This window comes from Sturnira hondurensis, unplaced genomic scaffold (assembly GCF_014824575.4).
Source record: "Sturnira hondurensis isolate 20B ecotype Veracruz unplaced genomic scaffold, ASM1482457v3 Scaffold0022201, whole genome shotgun sequence".
Taxonomy (NCBI): Eukaryota; Metazoa; Chordata; class Mammalia; order Chiroptera; family Phyllostomidae; genus Sturnira; species Sturnira hondurensis.
In genome coordinates this window covers 3,013,036-3,039,914 of record NW_028094832.1, presented here as the reverse complement: position 1 = coordinate 3,039,914, position 26,879 = coordinate 3,013,036, and the positions used below count along the sequence as shown (strand labels likewise).

The 26,879-nt window shown below is 40.3% G+C and overlaps 1 protein-coding gene across 3 annotated transcripts in view; it reads right to left on the bottom strand.

Moving 5' to 3' along the window:
* The window catches only part of SHPRH (SNF2 histone linker PHD RING helicase), a 73,244-nt gene extending 49,588 nt beyond the window's left edge, over positions 1-23,656 (bottom strand). For all 3 annotated transcript variants that reach the window (XM_037034865.1, XM_037034866.1, XM_037034867.1), the window contains exons 1-11: positions 23,456-23,656; positions 16,196-16,975; positions 13,781-13,910; positions 11,889-12,107; positions 9,347-9,425; positions 8,079-8,229; positions 6,660-6,765; positions 5,787-6,043; positions 3,703-4,362; positions 2,193-2,444; positions 1,329-1,407 (exon numbers count right to left, since the gene is read on the bottom strand). In XM_037034865.1, coding sequence (XP_036890760.1) covers positions 1,329-1,407; positions 2,193-2,444; positions 3,703-4,362; positions 5,787-6,043; positions 6,660-6,765; positions 8,079-8,229; positions 9,347-9,425; positions 11,889-12,107; positions 13,781-13,910; positions 16,196-16,834 — 2,572 coding nt within the window. In that variant the 5' untranslated portion in view covers positions 16,835-16,975; positions 23,456-23,656. The remainder of the gene's footprint in view (positions 1-1,328; positions 1,408-2,192; positions 2,445-3,702; positions 4,363-5,786; positions 6,044-6,659; positions 6,766-8,078; positions 8,230-9,346; positions 9,426-11,888; positions 12,108-13,780; positions 13,911-16,195; positions 16,976-23,455) is intronic.
* Between the last annotated feature and the right edge of the window lie 3,223 nt (positions 23,657-26,879).

Sequence of the window (26,879 nt, the reverse complement as noted above, 5' to 3'; positions counted from 1 at the left end):
ATTTTACATTTAAGTATTTAGTTTTATCATATATCACTTGTAACTTAATAAAGCTGGTTTGGGTTTAAAAAAACATTACTCAAGAATTTGCTGAATGGTCACATGTGCCCAAAGCACCTGCCAACACCTCACATATCCAAAATAACCTCCAGAGAACGAGGAATTGTTGCTCACATTCTTTCAAAAAATTAAGATTAGAAAAAAAAACAGCCATTTTCTCTTTTCTGTACCATCTAAGCTAACTGCTGAGCTCAACGAGATCTTAGTTAACACCCAAGCACCTACAGTTTGAGCAGTTTCCAAACACAACAGCAGACCACTAAATCTGGACTTTTAATTTACCCTGATATTATATGTATTTTATGTAAGTTACCAAAATTATTCAAATATTTAAGTATGTATTTATAAAATCTCCCTAGGTAACCTTTTCCTCCCTAAAAATAATTGTCAAAAACATACTGTTTCTAAGGTCACAGTAATAGATGTTGATATTTTTATTTTAGCAAAGCAATAAGTTTCCTGATGAATACAAATACACAAAAGCTTAAATTTTCAGGAAGATAATTTTTGAGGATGGATATTTACCACAGGACTCCAAGAATATTTATATTTTATAATTTAACTACATTTTAATGACAGTTTAGGAAACTTCTTATATAAAACATTTAAACTTTTAGTTTTAAATATTTACAACTTGAATAAATCTTCTAAAAATTCAATGTATACTCTTTGGAAAAGTAAGTTATATGAATGAGATGACGCAGAAACATGAGTTACAGTGTATGTGTGGGAGGGAGGGGCAAACTAGACAATCTAAATGTTTAAGAGAGGAACAGCTGAAGGAATAATGGTATAACTATATGGTATGATATTATACAGCTATTAATATTTTACAACTTTTACAATTAATAAAATAATAGCCCACTATTTGTGGATTCAGACAATGAACATTATGATCCTATTTTTATAGATACAGCCAATTAAAATTGAATCCCCCGCCCACTCTCATCATGTTCCTTGTGTTTTCTGCCCACTACCGGGGAACTCTGAGTTCAGCTCAGACCTGTGTCTACACTATAGACGCAGCACAGCAGCTGTTCAACTTAGGACAGTGGAACGTCTCACTACGCGTCTGTCCTCATGTCTGCAAACAAAATCACCCAATTCCATTTAAAAAGACACGCACTTGAAAGTACTAGGAATCAAGAATAAATACATATTTCTTCACTTCAGTAAGGATTTTAGCAAGGGTTAAACACAACCACAGTTTTTCTCCAAAAAACTAAGCTTCTCAAATGCACGCCACGTGGGAGGAACCCATACGTTACCCTCCAGTCCTCTCTGTACCGGAGTGCCGCTGATGCACCAGCGATTGATCCCACTCAAGCGCTGAGCCATTTCTGCAGCCTGATGACACAGAGGCATGGAATCAAAAAGAGAAAATGCAGAAGTCAGGAATGTTTACTCATGAAAGCAGCCCATGGGAAGCTACGCTTCCGGTCAGGCGCACTAGTTCTCACTGAGCAGCTTTCACAGTCGGTGTTGACTGCCCTATTCCATGGGCCAACGGACAGCAGAGTGTTTCCCATTAGATGCGTGTGCCCCCCATGAAAGGAAGGGAAGTTCAAGTATATGCAGAATGAAGAGGCTCCCTGAATGACTGACACAGTCACACCCCTTCAGATGTGAAACACTGTAAAAACAGACGTGACGCAAAAATTTAGGGCAGGTTACAGACTGGCCAAAGGAGACAGAATGAAGACAAGTATGACAGGGGCTGAATCAAAATTCCACCTTCTAAGGTAGCATTATCACTATCCTCTAGTCTCTTTGATAAAAGCTGCCGAAGTCAACTTTGGCGCAAAGCTATCAAAGACTATGTGATGCTTCCCAAAGCCCCCAAGTACAGTTTACTTTGATCTTCATCACACATAAAGTGCTGCCTTATTCAAATATGTATCAGCATTGCGTACAGAGCAATACTTCACAAGGTACCAAAATAATTCCTGAGGGTTATGCAATTCACAGCATAAGAGAAAAGCAAATGTAAGGGTATTTAACAACAAACTTTGGCACCAGCAACATTGTGGGCTAATTACACTGAAATTATTACATGTTCTATGAACAGCTTCTCCCAATCCCTTCCCCCTTGTCTCTTCCCCAGTCTCAAAAGATTCTGCAGAAATTCCCACCTTCACAGCGGGACACTCAACCATCTGAGCTTCATCGAGGCAGATCCTCCACCACTCCACAGCTACGAGCGGGCTGGGAATGGCCATGTAGCGCTTCTGGTTCCGTAAGCGACGCCCGTCCTCGCTGTTGCTGTGTGGGATATCCACGTAATTGAGCTCTGACCGAAGGACATCATAGGTAATGATAACTATATCCTGTTCTGCCAAAAAATGAGGCTGTAAAAAGCCATCCTTCTTCACTCCTTGATACACCTAGGGAATAATCAGCAGACACAGACAGTTAACTGCAGACGGGCTCCCAACTGAGTAACTGAGATAGTCATTTACTTACACCCTCACCGAGTCTTCTCTCCTTGTTTAGAAACAAAGGTGCTTTGAGATACATTCCACTCCTGTCTAGAGAGAAGACACATTTTCACGTGGAAGACTAGCAACAGAAGCAATGTAAAAGGAACTGTAAAAGAAGTAAATGTGACAGCCTCGCAGTGGAAGGGCCAGTTTTATGGCTGAGAAGGTAAATATGGAGAGGAGTTACAATTTGAGGTGGATCTTGAAGAACACTTCAGAGCTCTCATGGGGCAGAAAAGGAGAAAAGGACATGACATATAGGTAGTAGGCAGACGGAATCAACAGCACGTGCGAAAGCGTGAGGCATGAAAAACTAGGGGAGTAAGAGATCTATTATTTACTGAATCTTTTATGTTTCAGACACTCTGCTGAGCTTTAGCTATCTTCGACAACAGTCCCACTAGGGGTTTTACTATTCCCACCCAACACGTAAGAAACAGGAAGTGACCTGCTCACAACTGGCAGAGCCAAGACTCAAACTAAGGTCTGTTCACCCCACAGGTGAGCTCCTGAATTGCAAAGATGGTGTTTTGCTTATTACTGCATCCTGTCTCCATGCCTATGACAGAGGCTGAAATACACAAAACCTGCAATGCTGAATGGAAGGAAGCAGAGAAGAACTGAGTGTAGAACACTAATAAACGTAAACAATAACACTAAATGACCATATACCACATGCCAGCACTTAATAATTTAATCTTCACAGTAAGACTGTGAGGGATACTGTTTTCAGAACTTAGCACAAAACAGGTGCTCAACAACTATTTGTTGAACAAGCAAATTCTTATTTTCCAGATGAGGTAACTGAGGCTTCAGGGGATGATTCTGGAGCTAGGAGATGGTGGATCAGACCAGGAGTTACTACCACAGAATGCTGTTTTTGAATTGCATTTCTCTTGGAATACAAATGCTCAAAGACTTTTCATTTACATGATAAAGAATTTTTCAAAAGCTTTCACATCTTCCTGCTCAAGTACTTAGATATCAGAAAAAATAGTCTATTGTTCTATTTCATATTCTCAATCTCCCCTTCAAGTTCTGACTTAATATTATCTCATGAATTTCTGGAATGGACAATAAAGAGACAAATATAATAAAAACTATCCTAAAGCAGCAAAAATGTACACTTCCCTGTCCCTTTCAAGAGCCCAAACGGCCTTACCAAGACTCGGAGGGATGAGGACCGCACGTGCCTGTTGATCTCGTCCACCCACTGATGGCAGATGGAACTGGGCGAGATGATCAGAGTCGCTCTTGTCGACACCGGCTCCATTGCAACAAGGCAGTGGGGGCAGTAGAAAGGCTTAACCTTCAGATTCTTCTCTTCGTAATTCACACACTCCGCGTGCTGCCACAGGTGGCAGTTCAGGCACTGGACACGAGGCTTGCGGTCCACATGGTCAAGTTCACCACATATACACTCAAAGCGATAATCAGATGAATTACAGACACTCATGACATTAGAATGTGGTGCGTCACCGCCTGCAGAGTTGAGAGGTTCAGCTTGGTCCTCTGTTGCACGTTCTTGGTGGACCTCAAGGGCCCCTGTGCTTTTGGATGTGTTAACATCAGTAATTCCAGAGTCACCGGGAGCTGGACCGCAGTCTTGTGAACTGAGATCGATGCCAGGCGGACCTTTCCCCTTCTTTGTGGATGAAACAAGCTTTTTCTTCACCTTACTACGATGCCTCCTGGGCTTATCGTAGTAATAGTAGGGGTCGTCGTCGTCATCAGAGGTGTTAGACGGCAAGTACTCCGAGTCCGTGTCCTTGCCCACTGACTTCCTGGGTTCTTTCTGGATTTTCCTTGGACTCCATACTGCCTGTGGAAACCATTATTTAATCAAGTTATTTCAACAAAGTACAGGTCTGAAATGGAATTCCCAACTTTACCTATGTGCTTTACATAAAAATCCTGCTCCTTGGTCCTGGGGAGAACCACCCCTGATGGGTGGCTTTCGAAGGACCCCTCTGAGAACCCTCCCCACAGTCTGCAGGTCAATGAGGAAAGGAAGGCTTACTGTGTCAGATTTGGAGAAAACAAAAATTACAAAGATAAAGGGAGCTCCTAATACTTTGATCTTAACCTTTTCTAATTTATAGTCTGCCTAAAACAATAAAAAACTAGTAGTTTACAATACGTAAATATGCAAATTAGGGCAATTATAAAAATACCAAGAACAAAAATACAGCATCTGAAGAAAGGGAAAGTGAATTCACCGGTCACTGCCTTTGGTGACTAAAACCAGTCTTTGTCCTGGTGTCACCTCCTGCATTACTTACTGAACGCCAGTTCTGTGTGAGGTGGGGATGCACGCACGAGGGACACACAGCTGCTGCTAGCAACGTGGTGTGTTGGAAAAGAGAGGGCAGTAAAAAGTAACAGGATTCCACAGGAATGTGTAAGAGGGGCGTGTCACTGCAAGGAGCTGCGATGCAAAGGCCGGTTCCAGCTTCCTCGGAGGGATGTCAGAGCCAAGCTGGGACAGAGGAGTTGGGATACTTCACCTGGAGTGAATGGCATCAATGGAAGGAGACTGTCTTTTTTGGGTGACAGAAGAATTAGTAAAAGCACAGAAGTTCAATGCAGCCTTCGACCCTGGCTGAGGGAAACCGTTGGAGACTCCCGGCCGGAGGAAACGAACTTTCTGTGCAGCATTCTTCACGAGAGCCAAGCTGGTAGCTCCACACTTAGACTTGTTGTCATTAGTCTTTCCTTAACTGATGTTTACAAATTTGTAACTATCTTCTTAAGAGCAAATTGAAATTAACTGCCAGAAAGAAGCAGTTTTTTAACAAAATGTAACAATTTTATAAGATGATGGATATGGAAAAAGTGAGAATTTATATATAAAAGATTCAAAATGTATATAAAGAACTATGCACATACAAGGTATCATTAACATTTTAAAAATATAAAATAAACTTTTATACTGCAGACAACTGCATAGAGAAGTTAAACTTCATAATATGCTCAACCAGCTAATTTTATAACTCAACCAATAAATATCGGAGTACTTGCTATCTGCCAAGCACTCTTCTCTGGGTTTAATGGTAACCAAAATAAAGTTTTCACTCCGACGGAACTTACATTCAGGAAGTGGAAAACACAAGCCATAGCCCTGGGTGATATTCCTACTGATTTGTTTTTTTATCTTCAGACTGTAAGAGCCACGCTGCCAACATGGGATCTGCCAACTCATGCTGTGAGGCCTCACATACAGCTACTTAATACGTGCTCAGTTACCTGCTTTTTTGTTTTATCATGTATATCCTCTTCCTTGTAATTCTTCCCCAGTGTAAACGTCCCAGAGAAACCATGGCCTTTGATCTGTTTCACAAGACCTTCAAAAATTAAGCACTTCAGCATCCGCTTCAGAAGACTCCTGTTACGCTGAACATCGTACCCGTACATGGAACCGACATACTTATAGATGGAAAGGATGGAAACGCCCTTCTTCCCATTCATTTCTCTCACGGCGGTCAGGATCATCACACGCGTAGCTACGTGCAAAAAGAGACCTTAACTCAGTCAAAATAATTAAAATGAAAAGAAAGTAAAACTCAGTTCATCTTATTGTACATTGAGGACCAAGTTAACAGAAAGTAAATCAAAGATTTATTGAAGGTATGCTATCTATATACTGTCATTTTGAAGAATATGTAATAAAAACTTATCTTAACATGTTAAGAAATAAATGTCAACAATGGAAATAAGAATTATCCATGAATTTGTTAATTTTTCAAAGCAACTGTTCTTTAGGATTATCAAACAAAACCTCTCAAAATTATTTATGTACACACTACTATTAATAAGTGAAACATTTGCTTGCTAGCAGAAATTAAGTAGCTATGCTTGAGAAACACAGTCTGGTTTAAATTATAGGCTAAAGAAATTTAAATATAATTGTAAGCAAACCACCTAGACCAAGTCAAATAAAAACTTTACTCTTGTTAGGATACTACAACGTCTAATTGAACCCATTTACACAAGGTATAAACAACTATATCAAAACAACTACTTACAACAATTACAAGATATCTGTCTATCTAAAAATGATAAAAACTACAACAGAGAACACTGTAAAAAGATATTTTCTTTAAGATAGTTCATACTTACGGGGGCACTGAACTTTTCCTTTTGGTTCAATATCCATATTTTGAGTGTCTGTGTTTTTTACTTGTGCTCCAGAATGTGATGGAATGAAATAATTCACCACTTTTCCCTGATATAAACAACATTCAGTGGTCACACAGTGTTTTGCTTTCAGTATTCTTAGTTGCTTATTAAAGTTAACCTTCCTTCTATTAAGAAGAAGCCAAAGAGTTGTAAAAAGTTATGAAAAAAAGGGTCTAAATACTCTATTCATACATACGAAATTTATTTTTTACTTCAGGGCTTATAGCTAGCTATCACTTTTTTAAACTGTGTATATTATCTTAAGTTATCTAAATGTTAAGTGTGGACTTCTGCAATTAATTTTTTAAGGCTTAGTTAAATAAAGAATTAGCCCACTGAATTTATAATAATGCTAAAAATAACTTGGAATAGAAGAAAATGCCAGAAAGAAGTCACTGATAGTTACGACCCTACACTCCAACTCATTTTCCTACAAAGAAAATAGACACTTTCTATTATCTTCTCAAATCTGAAAGGCTAACTTTGAAAACTTGACCCTATCAAATGACAATATAATCACTAAGATTGTGGGTGTGGTAAGCCTTACAGGTAATTACAGTTATACCCTTAATTAGTAGCCTAATTTCAGGATATTTAATTTTGGATTTTAGATTTCATTATGGAAAAATATGAACTCTATTTCCTCAGAGGAATTTTTTAAAAATATTTATTTATTTATTTTTAGAGGGGAAGGCAAGGAGAGAGGAAGAGAAACATCAATGCATGGTTGCTTCTCGTGCATCCCCTGCTGGGAACTGGCCTGCAACCCAGGCATGTGCCCTGACTGGGAATCGAACTGCGATCGTGTGGTTCGCAGGCCCGAGCTCAATCCACTGACTCAGAGGAATTTTTTTAAACTCAAAAATTTATACTTTGACACATGTGTGTATTTTGGAACAAGGATTTAAAGAGTTTATTTCATCTAGCACTCTAATTACTAAGCTACACATGCTGTGGACAAAGTTCTAATTATTATATTCTTGATTTTACATATCTGAGATTTGTACAAATTTTAAAAAATAGTTCTCAAAAGTATTTAGTGGTAATAAGGAGACTTGTGGTAGTGACAGAATATTTAAGTAACAGCATTTTCCTAAGAGAGTTTCTGTGGCAACTGAAAAGAAGCTTGTTAAATGACAGAACACCCCCCTTCCCGGTTGGCTAACACCACTTAAAAAAAACCTGCCAGGTCACAAAAATCCCATTTTCTGTGCCCACCTGAAGTTGACTAACTACTACTATGTCCTTAGTTGCATCATAAATTGTAAGTGTTGACTTAAGTCCCACGCAAACGTTCAACACGCGATGAGTTATGGGAACACCCGTCCCCTCCTACCCCAAGCCCCACAGCAGTTCTACCTCAGGAACAGTCAGAGCATCTTGCTTGACATCTTGTCGAGTGTGTGTCAGAATCAGAGCCAAAACCTCCACGGTCTTTCCAAGACCCATCTCATCTGCTAAGATTCCACCAAACAACTGTGGCCCAGCACTTGGGTACTCACGGATAATGCTAAGAGAAGAAAATAAGAAAAATACATCATAGGACTGCAAATAAAAATACTGTTCTTGAGGAGAACTGGAAAAAATGCATAAAGTCTAACTTTTAAAACTATGTTTTAGGATAAAACAATTCAAATCCCTATTTCATGAACGTACGAACTGCGATAATCAAAACACTGCCTGAGCAGACACAAGAGCAGCACTGGTAAATAGCCACCATTTTCTCTTCTAAACAGAAGGTGGCATGCCTGCCTTCTTCCTAGGACTTTATGAATTCGGGAATAAAAAAAATGAGACAGGCAATAACTACTGATTCACTAATCATGTTTAGTGATTCCTAAAACTCTTTCATAATAGGCNCTGTTCTTGAGGAGAACTGGAAAAAATGCATAAAGTCTAACTTTTAAAACTATGTTTTAGGATAAAACAATTCAAATCCCTATTTCATGAACGTACGAACTGCGATAATCAAAACACTGCCTGAGCAGACACAAGAGCAGCACTGGTAAATAGCCACCATTTTCCTCTTCTAAACAGAAGGTGGCATGCCCGCCTTCTTCCTATGACTTTATGAATTCGGGAATAAAAAAAATGAGACAGGCAATAACTACTGATTCACTAATCATGTTTAGTGATTCCTGAAACTCTTTCATAATAGGCACTGAAAAATTTAATGAAAAATATAAAAACTGACCCATAATAAGATGACTTTTTACTTAGAATTATAATCTATTTATGCATCAATAACCAAGCATCTTAAGTCTCTTGAATAACATTCATTTACTGAAAAATGGTAAGTACTATTAATTCTATAGTTATCCTACCTATAAAAATATCTAATAAGATTTTAACTTAGTATTTCTTCTTGACGTACTGCCAAGGCTAGAGACCTATATGACCAGACTCATCTAGATTTTCATAATATTCATTCATTTATTTATTAGAGAGAGGGGAAGAAAAGGAGAGAAACATCAATGTGTGGTTGCCTCTTATGTTCCCTGGCCCGCAACCTAGGCATGTGCCCTGACTGGGAATTGAACCTTTGGTTTACAGGCTGGTGCTCAATCCACTGAGCCCCACCAGCCAGGGTCATAATATTTTGTCAAACACATAAAGGTTTGCCATACCAGCCTGTGTATGGATTGTAGTAGAGTTTCAACCCCTCAGGTGTAATGATCTCTCTCCACAGGAAGTGCAGGCCATTTTCTAAAAAAAAAAAAAAAAAAAGAGAAAAAAGAAAAATATAGAACTATAAGACAAGTTTTGTTTATTCTCTTTTCTGCTAGATCATGATATTAAAGCAAAAATAAGTTAACAGACACTATAGCCTGGTAAGCCAAATACACATGGGAAAAAGACTAGGTAGGATCCCTTTTATTCTTTCTTCAGATGTTATTCTTTAGCTTCTTTTGCTTTGGGCACAAATATTTTCAATATAAGCAAGTGATAAAACAGAAAAACAAAGTATAGCAAGTAACAGAGGATTATCAATAAAATAAAACTAGTACATGTAACCAACTCCTACCCAACAAAGGAAAGTAGTGCATCTTTTATAAATCCTTCAAAAAGCTGCCTAATGTCTTTAACTCAACAGACCTATGCTACTAGGATAATCCATTGATCCAAATCATCTAGCCTTTTGTTTGGGCCTAAGAGTCAGAGGAAAGGCTTACTTACCTCGGAAAAAGCACCTAAAACTGTGGTACTGGTTTCAACCAGAATTTTCCACTATCCTTTCCTCTAATATTTTAAGTTGTTTACACCAAATGCCAAATAGGAAGTACGCGTCCACCAACCAGTGAAACACAAGTGATTTTCTGTTGCCTTCACGAGGAATTAATAGATGAAATAGGAATATAGATACACAGGGTTTAAAAAACAGAACAATTAAAAGATAAAAGCTTCAATTTATGGGAACCATAGGGAACAGAACTACTAAACAACACATGAGATTTAATACACAAAATCCAGTCAGTGGACAAAAAAGACTGAATTACTTATATACGGAGCATGGGCAAATCCCAAAAACATTACGGGGAAAGCCGACTCTCCCTCCACCCCTGGGGTTCCATTCACTGTTTCAAAAGCAGGCAGAACTAACTGATGGTGACAGCAGTGACCTCCTGACCGGGGTGAAGTATGAGACCTGACTGGGCCACGAGGGAACTTTCTAGGGTGTTAGAAATACACGTCAGCACTGTGCAACACAAATATAAAAAGAAACAGGTGACCAGTTTTGTCTACTTCACCTAGCCCAAGAGAACCGAAATATTATTTCAATATGTAATCAATACCAAAATTATTAATGAGATACTTCACACACTTTTTTGCACTACTTGAAATCTGGTACCTTTTACACTTGGACCACATAATGTGGACAGCCACACATCAAGTCTCCAGAGCCATGTGTGGCTAGTGGCTACTTTTGACAAAACCTAGTTGTATGTCTTAATTGGACTGCTGATTACACAGATACATCGATTTGTCAAAAACGTATCAAATTATGCCTTTAAGATCTGTACATTTTAATGTAAGTTACACTTTAATAAAATTAATTAATAAAAATGATTTTATTTTGGAGAAAAAAATAATGCAGTATGTGGGAAACTCTACAGGGCTCCCAATTTCTTCAACACCAAGTTATAAGAAAAAAAAAATAGAAGGAGGGAGTGACATAAAATCTAGGTATTAAAAGAAACTTCTGAGGCAGCAATTAATTTCAATGTACAGATGCTATTTGGGTTCAGATCTGAACAAACTATAAAAAAGAGTGAGAAAGAGGGGCATGGAAGGATGGGAAGAAAGGAAGAGAGATTTGGGGTTATTAAGGAATTATTGGGTTTTAAAAGTCATCATTATACATATATTTTATATCAGTTTAAAAGAACCCTCATCTTTTACTGAAATAAACTGAAATGTTAACAGATAAAATGCTTTGATCATTACTACTTCAAAATAATTCAAAGTATGGGAGGAGGAGAAATGGAAAGAAGTAACATTGGGCATGAAGTTTAAACAAATGAAATTTGTTGGATAAAAAAATTATAAGCTGAAACAAGAGCTACTCATTGTTAACGAAAATAAATCTGTTATTTATTTCAGAGGAAGAATGAAAAATAGTCAGGTAAAGATCTCACATTATGCCCATCCCTTTGGGTGACAAAGAAGTAACATTTATTTTGTTACTTACTCTGTGTAGTAAACACAGTAAACGCACACCTAGGAAATGAGATCAGTCACGAGTCTCCCACTTTTGTAAATCTGCTCTGTCACTAATATTCAGCATCAAATTGTGAAGCCTGTTTCAGGTGATTTAGCAAGATTCCCATCTGATACGATTCTAAAAGCAGTTCTTAGTTGTAAAGACATGTAAAAAATTGCTAGGTTTTTGAAAATTCTGACTAAGGAGGCCTTTAATTTGCCTGGAGAAACCAGCTCAAACATTTAAGAAGAACAGAACTCACAGGTAAATTTCTTTAGACTTCAATTTTGAGGAATACATCAGAAAACCATTTTGTTCACGGTAACAAATGCGTGAATTTTGTTCACGCACTTATCCTATCTTTTAAATATGACTTTTTCAATGATCCACTCCCCCTCCCCTGCCCGACCTCTCTCTCGTATAATCCCTCTGACCAATAGGCCTTTCTTGAAACATCTGATACTTGCCGCCAGCGGGAGGGCTTCTGAAATGCTCTTGCCGAAGCATCCAGTTGACAGCCTCTCTTTGGTAGGGTCTCAACACCGGGATCAACGCAGGGTGCTGGACGTCAGCTTGGACGGACTGCGTTTCCTGCCGGTGCGTTTGCTTCACAAAGTGATAGAGCTCGTCAATGTCCTGTCCCTCGGGCTCACTATCTGAGTCTTCCTCATCCTCCTCCAGCACGTCTGCACATCCAACAACGAGGTGCTCAGAACAACCTGATCCACCATTTGTAACTACAAGGAATTCTTATTTCAAAAACATACCACGCACTCTCTCAACTCTGGGGACTGCATCAGTATTTTGTGGCTGCAGGACCCTACCCCTAATTCACTGATCAAAATCTACCTATCTCTGGCCCTGGCTAGTGTGGCTCGAGTGGGTTGAGTGCTGGCTTGCAAACCAAAAATCTACCCATCCATCGTTCGAATGCCACTTTTCTATGGCATTCCCCCCGACTGGTTAGAATTCATGTTCTCCTCTGGGACCACGGAGCATCTTTATGCTCTGGATAGAGCACTGCGCTGCCTTCTGCTGGAAGTGCGGTGACCTGTGTGCGCTGTCCCTTCTGCACTGAACTGTAACGTTCCTGGAGGGGAAAGGCTGGCTTTGGTTTGTACAGCTCCTTGGAGCGGGAACATGCTTTGCCTATTGTGCATATTTAATAAACATTTGAGGAACTAAATGTAAATATCTTCTGTAGTTTATAAAAGGGTGATTTATTCCAGTTTTATATCTTCATATAGAAATATCCATACGCAGACATAATTTCTCTTTATCTAACAACGCAAGGGTTCCCACTGTATATCTTATGCTAAAAAAAAGGCTTCGGGAGCAGCTGTAGCCAATTAGGAGATAAATGTGCAAACTGACAACATAAATTTGTGAGGATATCTTGTTCACTTGTTGGGTACAAATGCCATGTGGAAGATTTGTGCCCTTCTATAACATAAAAAAAATTCGAGATTTTGAACAAATTAACAAACCCCCATTAGCTAATGATTTATCTCTGAATTGTTTCTAAAGGTCTATAAAACTGTTACAGGACATAATGTTATATCTGCTACAATGAGAAGTGTGCGCCGCAAACCACATAATTTACTTTTCTCAATAAAAAATGTCATGTAAGGTTTTTAAAACTTTACATTAATATTTAGCTATATGCTTGGTTATTTCAGACTGTTCTGCTTTACTGTTATTAGCGTTATGAAGCGTTACAAAGCACATCTTGCAGAAACAACCAGTCAAGCTAGAAACTTATTTTCCGAATATTTTAGTACGAAGATCCGCTCCCGAAATAACACCGTCCCGCCACGAGCAGGACGTGGCAAATCCGGCCTGTTTCCCGCGATGCTGATGGGCTGCACCAAGCCACCGCACTCTCCCTTGGGAGCCAATGGCAGACAACTCTGAAGCTGCAGTCCTGACCCAGGATGCAATCAATGTCTTGCCAAAAAACGGTAGCAAAATTAACCGTTTGTTTGGGGAGCAGACTCTTGAGACTATTGTCAGACTGCAGGGGGGTGGGAGAAAGGCCAGCCAAAAATCTCTGGCCACAGCAAGGTAAAAGCACAGGAATATCGAAAAATATTTCCCTTTAGAGGAATCCCTTTAGACTCTGCCTATCAACTTGGCAAACATTTCTTGACTATTTACTATAAGGTAAGCACAGTATTAAGCAAATAAAATCACACATTATATAAGTGGAGTCATTTCAAAAAAACATAATTTTGTCATACACAGATTTTTATGGAGGTTTTTAAATTTTTATTATGGTTTTGTTACCTGCTTTAGTGCTGGTAGGGGGGACCCACAATACCTAAGTAACAGCGATGTTTAAGTTTATTTAAAAACTTACCTGGAATAATAAAATCATATAACTTCTCCATCACTTTCTTCATGAGTTGATTGAACTTTTTCATTCTTGAACTTGCATCACTCAAAAAGTCTAGTTTCGCTAGGCCATCCTCCAAAAGGTAAATTCCAACCTACAAAAAATTGATCAACATTAAAAAAAAGTAGTCACAATATTTGCCCCACAAACACCAAATATATGCTTACTAAGTCTCCCTCACATATTTTCACTCTCAGTCACAAATTCATTCCACAAACGCAGCACCTACTACGTGCAATGCACCATTTAAGTTGTTAGAAAAAAATACTCAACTGGAACGAAACCTGGGGCATGTGATGAGAACATCAACTCTAGACCCACCGAGCCAATGATTTCCAAACCTGATGAGCATCAGAACAATCAGTGAAACTGGCTAAGAGGGCAGATTCTCCCAGAAGATTCTGACACACAGGACAAGAGTTACATTTTGGAATCCCTGTTACTATACCAGACATTAAATGTATAAGAAAACTGAACGTGATTAATGTTTTATGTCTTGATTCTGGCGAAGTAATGTGAGACGAAATTTTAGTCAAAACACTTGAATTTGAAGAATGACATTGGTACTTAGGAGGTAACTCAACAGCAAAATAATACATTGGTTTTGTTTTCATTTGCAAAATGGACAGAAGCCTATATGAGGTAGCCTAGATGACAGAATTTAAAAACTTCCTAATTCCAAATACCCAGTAAATGAAGTTCCCCACACTTCCCTCTATTTTCCTGGACCTGATTCCCTCATTGAGATTCTCCTATTCTTTCGCTAAAGAACAAGAACCCAACCCAACATCATATAGGAATGCGTGGCAAAAATTATATTTCATTAACACTTTTACTCTGGCTTGTGTTCACATAGAGATGGCTTACTACAGTAGCAATAAATGTTTTAAAAGTTATAAAAATCAAGCTCGAGGAACAAACAATACATCAAAACTTGATTGTGAGGGAGGTAGACAGAACACAGATGCAAATCCATGAATCCTTACTTGTCCTCTCTGGGCGCAGTTTGGGCACTCACAATCTACAAAGGGAGAGGGTGCTAGGCTGCAGACTCTCATTGTCTAGGGAACAATTATATTTTAATGCTTCTGAATTTTCTCCTTTCTTACTGTCAATTCTGAAACTAAAAGGGCTATAATGTAATTGCTTTTCATGGGAGAAATGAGTAAGACATCGTTTTCATTGAACAAAGGTGAATTCAACATATTAGAATTTCTTTCCAAGTTTCGGCTTGAAGGAATATTGGCCTGATTCATAGTTTACAAAGTATATTTACTTACATTATCTTACCTGATTCTCAACACAATTGTATGAGGTAAAAAAGAAGGGGTATTTTTTTATATTTCATACAAAAAGAGGCTACAATTAGAGCATTTAGATGATTCAGAGTGACTTGTCTAGTGAACAGAAGAGCCTGAAATGAATAGTAAATCTATTCGCTCATTTACTGACAATCTCTTCAGTATCAGGCATTTTACCAGGCTGCGAAAAGGGTTCCTAGTCCAATGAGGAAGAAAGATCTAAAATGTAAATACGCTGTAAGAGACCAAAGCAAAATTAAACATATGCATCAGGTCTGATGGGAAAGGGCACATTAACACCAGGAATTATCAGGGAAGAGGAAGGAGACGAACCAGGCAGAGGGAACTGTGAAAGCCAAAGCAGATACAGAAAGACGGCAGGGAACACAGGAAGTCGGAACTTCTGGGACAAAATAAAGAGCAGAGCGATAAACGATGAGGCTAGAGAAGAAGACAAGAGTTTATCAAAGGAAGGACTTGCATGCCAGATTATACTTAATTTTATAGGCAGTGAAGAATAGAATTCCACTTGCATTCTGTATTTCAGTATTCCCGAGATAAAGCAGATGGAGTGGAAAAGACAACCAGGGAAATGGTTACAGGGTTTCTACAGGAAGAGAAAGAGAACACGAGGGCCAAAACAAGTCATTGAGAGTAGAGCTGGAGCCCTGGCTGGTGTTGCTCAGTGGATTGAGTGCAGGCTTGAGAACCAAGGGGTCGCCTGTTCGATTCCTAGTCAGGAAGCAGGCCAACGTTGTGGGCCAGGTCCCCAGTAGGGGGCGTGTGAGAGGCAACCACACATTGATGGTTCTCTCCCTCTCTCCTTCCCGTCCCCCCGTCTCTAAAAATAAATAATAAGATCTTTTTTTAAAAAAAGAGTAGAGCTGGAAAGGAAGAATTTGGAAGATCTACTTGAAAAAGTTCAGCCCAAAAATAATTAGCTATAATATAGATATAAAGGTGTACTTTGAAATTTAATGATAGGTTTATTGCTGGCTTTTCAGACCTTCCCTCTAAAGTGACTTCAGAAAACACTGCCCCAAGAAGAACCTGAAAAGACACCACAGAAATTGCGAACCTTGATAATGTCATTTCCTTCTGGTTTCTGGTACAGTTTTATTCTTCTCTTCTTTTGCAGCCACCCCAAATCTCCCAACATTTCAGCACCGAAGGACGATTCCACTCGGACACCCTGGTCCCCAACGCTGACTGGCTCCTTGAGTCCTCTTTCCTGCTTCTCCACATCTGTGCCCTCGGGATGAACGTACATCAGGAACTGACTGCTTGCCTCTGAACTCATCAGTGTAAAACTCCTTTCAGAAAAATTTTCAGCTAAATTCTGTTCAGGAAGAAGCTGAAGAGTGAATGCTCCTAGAAATGCTTTCCAAAAACTGTCAACGTGACAGGGAGCGATCACAACGCTCAGCTTTGCAGACGGAGGAGAAAAGCTGTCAGCAGTCTCCTGCTTATCGGCCGGTCTTGAGGTGCTCACCGCCTCGGAGCGCCTCCTTTTACCGCTGCGAGCTGCTGCTCCCGGCGGACTATCCTCTGGGCCGACCCACTGGGCAGAGGAGGAATCCGGCCCCGGGTCGGGCTGTTCGTCATCGGTGAGGACGAGAGGCTCGTTTCTTCTGTCCTCGTGCATGTTCCAGCAAAGCTGCTGCTGCTTCTCCTCGTCCACTCTCACCGGGGGAGCACGTTTCCGTCGGCTGCTCATCGCCACGAGCTCCTGGCTGGCACACGTGGACTCCGGAACACAAGCGCAACAGTAGGCACTCGAAGAGAGGATTTCAGTGGTAAAGTGCTCCCAGATGAGAAATTCGGCATGAACTAACAGTCCACACCCGTAACATGAAATCTGCAGAGATACAAAAGGCAATGGACAATTGTCTTAAATCAGTCAAACACAGCTAAGGAACACACTGACCATAATCTCATGCAGTATATGAATTCTGATGGTCTACTGGTCACTAATGTATAAATTTAATAGTAGTAATTTGTTGAATAAAATAAAATAAATTTTAAAAATACATTTAATGAGCAGCATGACAGTAAACCTCAAATGCCCTAGAAACACATATTTAAAGAATTTTAGTAACACATAAACTCTTATTACTACAGTATTTCAAATTTGTTTTACAATCCCAAATGATTAACAAAACTTCACTTGATTCTAACGTAGCTGAAAAGTCCCTAAAAAATATACCTTTTCTTTCAAAAGATGAAGATGAAAATATAGACATGTATTTCTTTTTGTGGATTAGCACCTAAAAGGGATAAAAGAGATAGCTGGGCAAGGAATAAAGTGGTGATGGCAACCAGGGGAATGAGCAGACAAAATGAGAGAAGAAGAGAATGTATGGAAAAAAGGAAAAGAAAGCTTCACTAGCTGGAAAGAGAAAACTGGTCTGAAAGCAGCCTATGTGACCTAGGCTGCAAAAGTGTACTTTTTCAAAAATAATAGCCAATTCCTACATAAAACACAGAATAACTCAGAGATTAAATCATAAAGTCATAATGATGGTTGGTACCTATTTCAACCTACTCAAATCACTTAGCTCGGGAAAATAAAAAGATGTATAAACAATTAAAAATTAGCTTCAAGGGCAGTTTTAGAAGGATTTCTGACAATTCCATTTTTCAATAAAATCCAATCAGGTATTTGCAGAGCCCACGTTATGTACTGGATACCGTGCTACATTTCAGGAGATAAAAAGAAGTATAAATCAAACAGGAGTTTTTGATTCAGAACAGACACTAAACAGTGTTTTGGTTTCTTCAATCAGAGCACACAGTGCAGTCCACACCCCTCTACCCCCACGAAGCCCCCATCCCTAACCACTCTGTTCCAAATCTAGGAGAGAATGAAAAACGTGTTTTAAAGAGACAATTCAGAAATGCACAGCCCTGTTTAAAGCTACAACAATAAGCAACAACAACAAACCATCAGGGAAAATCCCAGTTGACCAGAAACTTGGAGCAATCCCTAAGACCAATGCACAGGGCATCAGACTGAAAAGCTAAGTGGTGGTGTGAGCTAGCACCAAAGGACAGAGCATCGCCAAGAGGGCTTCCACACGCAACAGTGGCAGATCTGGTCTAGAACCCAAAGTGGGCCCAGGGCTAAACACCGATAATAAAGGAGCAACAGAGTGGGAACTGGCAGGTCCTTATCTGCCCTCTATCTCACAGAGGAAGGCAGTGTGGTGTGGATATCTGTTTTCTGGGAGGCCAACGCCTAAACTAGAAAGATATCCATTGTTACTGAGTATAGAAGAAAAAGCTTATGACAATGGACTCTGCCTAGAAGAGAGCTTTTCCACATTATCTCTGAAAAGAATAGAAAACAAGTGCCTTCGGACCAGCCCCTGGTTGGCAAACTGTACAAGCCAAAACAATGAAAGTGAGGCAGGGAATCTAAAACTGCAAAGATGAGCTCATAACCAACGATCAAACATTAAATGATCTTCAACAGGAAAACAAATCAACGAGCTTTCACTCGAGGAAACAAATGAAGAAACCTGAACAGGACTTCATAATTCATACAATCATCATATCACATCCTCAGGGAGATAACATATTGTTATCTTAGGAATGATTTGTATGAGGAATACATAAAGAACTCTTGCAAATCAGTAGTAAGACAAACAACCTTATAAAAAACGGGCAAAAAATTTAACACATCAACAAAAATGATCCACAAGTAGCAGGAAAGCATATAAAAATACCTTGACCATCATCAGTCACTAAGGCAATGCAAATTAAACCCACAAACTACACATCCACTAGGATAGTCAGAATAAAAGACTGAGGGTGTAGAGCAACCAGAATGGAACTCTCAAATACTCCACCAGGAAAAGTTTGTCAATTTCTTATAAGAATAAATGTATACTTCCTGCACAGCCTAGTAATCCCATTCCCAGGTATTTACTGAAGAAAAATGCAAACACAGATTCACAAATAAGACTTAAACTTGAATGTTAATAGCAGTTTTATTACTAAACCCCCCAAAGTGGAAAAACCCAATGTCCATCACCTGGTGAATGGATAAACAATTGAAAACTACTCTGTGATAAGCTGCTGATACAACCTGCAACGACATGGATGAATTTTTAAAGCATTATGCTAAGTGAAGGAAGCCAGATGGGAAGGACTACAAACTGTATGATTCCACTAATTCTGGAAAAGCAAAAACCAAGTGATAAAAAGCAGATTAGTGGTTACTTGCAGCTAGGAAGTAGGAAGAAGTGATTAACAGCCAAGGAACAAAAGAGAAAACTTTGGAGTGAGAGAAGTGATCATATGCATTTGTCAAAACTCATCAAATGGTTTACCTAAAATTGATGAATTTTATTACACGTAAATCACACCTTAATAAAGCTGATTTAAGAAAGCAAAAACAAAAAACAGATCCATGAGGGATTTGAAAATTATGAGAATATTAAGAACAGCTTTATTTTAATAACCTTGAAAAATCTAAATAAAAGGGGCAGTTCACTTATAAAATATAAATGGATAAAACTGGCTCAAGAAATAGAAAATCTGTGTAGATAACCATAAAAGACACTGACGTAACAGTACTCGCCTACCTAAGACCTACCCACCTCCTTGTTCCCACTGACAGAATCCTTCCTTTATTTGGGAACTTGGCGGACTTGTGACTTACAGGGAGGGTGGTTTCCCTGGCAGCCCCAAGCAAGTTGTTCGGCCTGTGCAGTCCCACAAGGTTGCCACTAGCAGCATGTGGCTATTTCAGTGTAAGAGTAAATACTATAAACTCTGCTCCTCAGCGCTCCTCCGGCTCAGTAGCCACACCTTAAGCACTCCGCAGCCATGTGTGACTAAAGGGTACTTTATTAGAGCAACTATAGGACATTCTCAAAAGTGCAAAAGGCCTATCAAAAAGTGGTCTTTGTCAATTACCAGAAGTCATTCCGTACTCAGTGCTTGGTTTGTGAATGCGAAGGTGAGGCTATAATCAATCTCTGACTTTCACTAACTACTTTTCGAGAAGCTCATCTCCCCTTTACCTTATAAAGATAATATGGCAAGCCTCAAATAACCTAAGTGTTTATCTGTCCAGTTCTCCTCAGAGCACAGGCAAGAATACTGGAATTTGGTAATTCTGATGGAACTTTGAGAAGTTAGGCTGTATCAGCTTATTAGGTAACTATAGCCACAGGTATGCTGTATACACACCACGCCGAAGCTCAATACTTGAAATAGAGCAGTAGTCATTTATTCCCAGATATACAGGTTAGCTGAGGGCCGGCTGATCTGGGTTGGTTTCTGGATGAGCAGTTTGGCACTGCTTAGTGTAGTTTTCATTCTCCTTGTGGCACCGGCAAAGCAACCCACGGACGTTCTTATTGCCAATGGCTGAGGTATAAGAGTGCAACCCCAATCACATATGTATTTTCAAAGAGCTAGGTCACAGCAAAACCACTCAGTTTCCACGGGCCAAAGTAAGTCAAGTGCATGAACCCAAGTCCAGAGGGGGGAAAAAGCATACACTTCTTTACTAGGTGGAACCGCTCAAAGCAAAGAGCATGGATGTGAGGTAAGGGGTGGAGAGGGAACTGGGCCAGTGATACAATCTATGACTGCATACTACCATGATAATAACACGGTAGTCATGGAATCATTAACTCCAAAAACCCATAAAGCAACTGCCTATACAGTTTCACATCTGCAGAGAAATGTGGCTTGCAGGAGAGATTCTAATTCTAGCTTTGGTATTTACTGTGTGGCCTCGGAATAGTTACTTAACCCCTCTGGGCCAGTCTTCTCATTTCTAAAACAGAGATGATGGCAGAATTGTGCTTACAAATAAAGCATATCATGGTAACAGGAATTTGGCATATACTCCCTAAGTGGTAGTTGCTATCATCAACATCCTTAGAGTACTACAAATTGTTTTACAATAACCGAACATTCACGTGGCGGGACGGCAGACCATGGATCAGTGTTCTCAAACTGGACTGCACATTAGAATCACCTGTAAACATTTAAAGGATCCTAATGCCCTGGTACTACCCCGGGCAATTAAACCAGAACTGGGCATACATTTTTTTTAAAAAGTCTCATTTTGGTTGAATCTTTTCCTAACAGATCTCTATCCAGGGATAAGCTACTTATAACCACAATGTTAACTGCAGGTAATAAATTGAGTCCTGGTATATTTCTGATTATATTCTAAATCTTTCTCCTGGTTTTCTTCATACCACATGAATCCCACCTTTGATGGTTCTTCTTCTTCTTCCATCCCCTTAAATATTGATCGGTGTTTGCGTAAAATATATTATATGCAGTTTTCTATAGGGACCAAACTTTTACTGTCCTGCATTTAAATGTAAATTCCTTTTGCCTGAAATGTTTCTTTCAGACTTTTCTGTTACCATCCCAGTCTTTCCCCAAAACCTCCTGACAGGCCTGCTGAGTTGAGGGCCTCCCCTCCTTAATCCCAGCTGCTATGGTGTTCTCGATTATTTGACTATGAACTACTTGAAAGCTGCGCAGGAATAGTATCCTATTCAGTATTAACCTCCAAGTCAGTGCCAGGATGGAAATGATATACAAAATAAGGTGGAACAAAGATCTCTAACTCCATGAATACCCTCCCTTATTTTAAGGACGTAAAAGTACTTTGCTCACGTTTCTTTTTGGATAAGGGTCTCTTAATCACATTCTAGAAGACTATAGGTAATGTGAAACTATTCTTTATTATTTCTGGCCAAGAATGAAACAGACAACACTGACTGACCTGTACTTTTAATAGAAAACAAAGATAAACTGCTAGGAAAATAAACAAAATCTTAAGAATAAGACAATAAAACCAATTAATATCAATAAAACTTCTATTTGTATTTTTCCCTACCAAATTACAAATCCTAAATTACAACAATCTATGGTAGACCTGGGTTTAGGCTGCTATAGACACAGGAAGATATACTTGCTACAGGTGTAGGCCCAAGGTGAGCCCTATACAAGCAAAGCCCAGTCACGACTTATGACTGAAAAGCAGAACAATCTAACACTACCACGATCCTTTTCTGTTTGATAACTCCAGCAGGATGAGAGTGTTTTCATCTGTTGAACCCTAATATATGTTAGTCACATAAACTTGAAAAATGACTTCGTAAATCCATTTTTTCACCAACAGATTCTGTTCACCCCAGATCTTCCTAGCCTGGACTCAATGAGATTAAAAAAAAAAAATTATACAGGTGCCGTTCTTTTAGGCTGAGCAAAAAGGTGATACGCACAAGTAAACCATCTTTCAAAGTAAACTATTTTATTCTCAGCTGCCCGTTTATTGGCTAACTGGTCCTCCAAAGCTCCAGGAAGCACAGGCTACCCAGTAAAGGCGCACCTACCCCACTACCGCTATTTACTGTTCCGTTTTCAGCTGGTCAGTGATCATAAACCAACTAGTCTTTTTGGTGATAGTACAGAAAATACCACGGGTCGTTTTTATTCATGGGCATGTCATCATTCTTGCTATTACCCAACAGAATAACTAAAAATGGCTGTAATGACGAAAACATTGTTTTATTTTGTTCGGTTAGGGCCTGAAGTTAATTTAAATACAAGTTGGAAAACACCAAACATCTACGATTTCTACCTCGCGGCTAATGTGAAGTTGCTTTTTAAAAAAAGGCACAAGCTTAACAGTCATTATTTAATAACACTGAACATCTGGCAGTGACCATCAATCATCAGATAATATATCTTCGTCCACAAACCTACCAAGTACTGCGGAGTCAACGTGAAAGGATGGTTTTTGAGTGCGAATGTAATTAATCTGACTCCAAAGGTAACCGAGAACTTTCAGACTAACTTAGAAGCCTCGGCCTCCCCTTTCACGGCATTACAACCTCGCGCCCAAGCAGCTGCGGCAGCTGCCCAATTCCAAGCCTCCAGAGGCGTGTCTGTGGCGCATGGTGATACCCACTCAGTTTGCTTCAGAAAAACCCAGGGGCAGTGCGAGGAGTCAGAGCAGAGCTGCCAGCGGCAGGCCGAGCAAACAACCTACCGCGAGGCCGAGGAACGCGACAATAGACCCTGAGACGCTCAAACAAAACACTGCACGTCCAAGTCCCTGCGGAGAAGTACAGGCTCCTTTCCCACCACCCTGTCTCTTCCCGGGGGAGCGGTGGCGGTCCAGAGGCCCCGCACGTCCGGGACGGAGATGGGCCAGGGGAACTCGCGCTGTGGCTCCATCTTAGTTAGCCCTTTAGCTTTCGGGGATCCAGAACAACCGAATTCTCTCTTTGGGGCCTCCCTCTCAGTCCAGTCCTCTTCCAAACCCGACCTCTGACCCCTGACCCTCCATCACCTGAGCGCCTTCCTAGACAGGTTCTCCAAGCCTCTTGAGCCTCTCTGCACCAAGGCCCTCTAATGTCGTCGCAGGTCCCAGGCACAGTCACCACCCACCAAACACCCGCGTGAAGTGGACACGCGCGATTTATGCTGGTTTTTGTTGGAGTTCCCGGGGGAGCCAGACACCCCAGCTCCTAGCTGCCGGGAGCGCGCTGGAGCGTGGGGTCAATGTGAACGGGCACGTCGAGTTGCCCCGCCCCCTTTCTCCGGTAGTGGCTTCAAGAGCCACTTCTACGCAAGTCCACACAATTAAAAGCCTGAGACTGGATACAGTTGGAGTCTCGCGATACTTAGGTCCACAACAGTAGATGTTACAGGATTGGCTGGGGCTTCTAAGGAGGGGGGCGGGGAGAGAGGCTCTAAACAAATATAAATACGGGCAGCGCTCGGCACTGAAGGGGTGGGAGTTTTTTTGAGCAAAGGAGCGGATGTGTTTTGCGGTTCTAATAAAGAGGCAGAAGAGAATTATGCAAGCGTACTTTTTATTGCTTCTAGAAAGTAGGTACTGATTAGGTACTGGTGAAGCTTATCTTCCTCCAAAATGTTACTTTAAAAGAATTTCTAGGGAAATATGAGTAAATATTTAAAGTTGAGAGAAAAACTACATGTATTGTACTGAAGGTGGCCTTCGAATATCTCGTCGTTTTCCCTTCCCTTAAATGAAAGGTAGCCTCTTTCTCTAGGAGGTAGGCTGACAGTCAAGTTTGGAAAAAACAGCCTTCAACGCTAAAAAAGCCTATAAAATAACTCCCAGGAATCAGCGGGCACTTGGTGATTAACGAGTACCCGATAAGGACTCAGTATCATGCTCTGAGGGGCAAGTCTGCAGGTGTGATCACAAGCACAAAAGTTCTTGTCCGGGGAACATCCTTTGTTGTTGCAAAGACAGTCTAAAGTAGGTCCACATCCTACTTGGTACTGACCTTTATCACAGACCTCTAGGAGTCTGAAAGAGGCCATTTGCATAAACCAAATCTTGTAAAATTCGATGCAAATCCGTTACCTCATCCCAGGTTTCAAGAGGCAAGTTGAGAAAGTAGTGCTAATGGTGGAGCAGTGGGCAAGCAGAGTCCCTCTGCCTTGAAGAACCAATGATTTTGCTGAGTAGGAGACACAGTGTGTTATTGGACAAAGGCCTGGCCCTGAGTGGATCTGCCTAGGGGCAGCTGTAGTGTGTGGGTTTTTGACTTCAGGTGGGGAACATTTCACAATAAGAGTCCAGGTGATGATGAGGGTTCATTTATCAAAGCTGGGGACTGTGACACAAGGAAGGTCCTAGCATAGAAGAAGGCACAGGAGAGCCTAGGCTGGGCTGCCTTGGCTCACTGGGAAATCGAGAGAAAATGCGGCTTTAGAAACAGGTTCAGGGGACAGGCTGCCAGCTTCCCATTGCCTTCAAGTTTAGGAGATGGGCACCTGTGAAAAGATAAGTAGGAAAACAAGGGGTTGGCCTGGCTACTCCCCAGAGAAAGAGCCCATGTGCTGGGTCCTTTGTCTTGAGGCTTTTATCTCTTTCTTGCAGGCAAGAATCTTAGTGGAGGTCGCAGGGGAGGGTTTCAATAGAATATTCACCGGTTCTCCATGTGCCCTTTCAGGGTCATGGTCTCCACAGATTGACTCATGGGTCCGTGACAGGGTAGGGGGTCTTTGGTCAGAGCAATTGATTCTGGCCACCCACCTGGCTTTGCTGCTTTTCTGGGCCTGGAGCAGAAATACAACTGAGGTTTAGAAGTTACCTCCAGCGAGGAGAGGTTAGCCTGGCTGTGAGGTCCTAGTTTTCCCAGTTTTGCCCCCAGGCACTTACGGCCTTCAGCCCTGGCGATCATCTACACCTGGCTATAAATTGCTCCGTGCTGGTGTTCAGCTACCTGTCTCAGTTTCCCTATTCCATTTACCAGGAAACTTTTCTAGCTTCTTACTATCCTGTCTCAATGGAACCTTTCTTTTGGAAATATAATTTGTAACTCAGTATTTAAATGTGTATTGTGCTATAAAAGGTTATCTTTGATAGTTTTATGTCACTTCCTATCATTAAAGCAGATTTAAACTCAATATTTTGAGTGAGTCTGGCCAGTACAAGGCAGAAATATCTAAAAAGTAAGTACGGCGTCATTTCCTCTTTGTTCACCTTGATTGGTGTAATCAAGCTCTATAGACATAATTATTATTATCCTGTGTAAAATATTAAACTACAGGTCCAGTTGTGTTTGGAGGTGTAATTTCAGGTAGAGGGATGGAATTCTATACAGTATCATTCGGTGGTTACAATGAAAGAGAATTCTTTCTCTTCAATTGCCAATGGTATGTTCAATCCTATATTTGCAAAGAGCCCTGTAAAATTTCTCTATGGAGTAATGTTTTAAAACATTAGATTTATCAGAGCTACAGTAATTTCATTAAAAAAATGGTTCATTTTTGTACCTGAGGTCTCTGGAAGCTCCCATCTGTGAAGTGCCTGTTCATCCCTGACAACCGAGTTCATCCACCTAACAGATGCTGATGATCTAAAAGCATCCCACGGGTGGGCATTAATTTATCGGACATAAACCAATCTGTGAACTGCTCAGCGTTCATAGAGTTCAACTGCTTCTTCTTGAAACTTTCAGACAGACCCATGCCTCTTTGTGTGGTCTCACTAGACCAAGGCTACAGCTTCAGTTCCTTTGGGGGGACATTTAGCTCTATTCTAGCCATAGCCCTAACTCAGGTCATGTTTTAGAAATGAATGTTATAAGTTGTTCGCAAGGAGAAGAACTGGTGGAGAGGGAGTAGATGAGTTAATGCATATTTAGGTCCCTTTGGGGGCAGATACAGGAGAACTGATGGTTTATGAGAACTTTATATTTTGTAAAGCCCTTTAATGTTCACTTGCTTTTTATTTTTACAATGACAATGTTAGATTTTTAAAATTTTCATTTTACTGTAGAGGGATATGAGACTCAGAGAAATTTGGTGATTTGCCACAGTTTAGTTCTAAAAGAACAGGAGATACTACTAGAACTCCTATAGATTCCTCCGTACAGGCTGTTGCCTCTTATTACTAAGCCAGGTTCTCTATCACATAAAAACAAACAACATATCACCCAACTTACTAGCTTGTATGGCAAAAATGAAGGCAAGGGGTGTGTAACTATTTCATAACCCAGGGTATATCAATGATAAGAATCACTCAGGCCCAGCACTATATTTTTCCTTAAAAATCTCATTAATAAAATTGCTTGTGAAATTTAGTCTGTATTCTACTTACATTTACCTGCTTTCTGGAATTGAAGTTGATGGCCACTCAGTATAATTGAGGCTTTCCCAAGATGAATCTTTGTTGCGTTTGCAACAAACGCTCTATTCTAGCCATAGCCCTAACTCAGGTCATGTTTTAGACA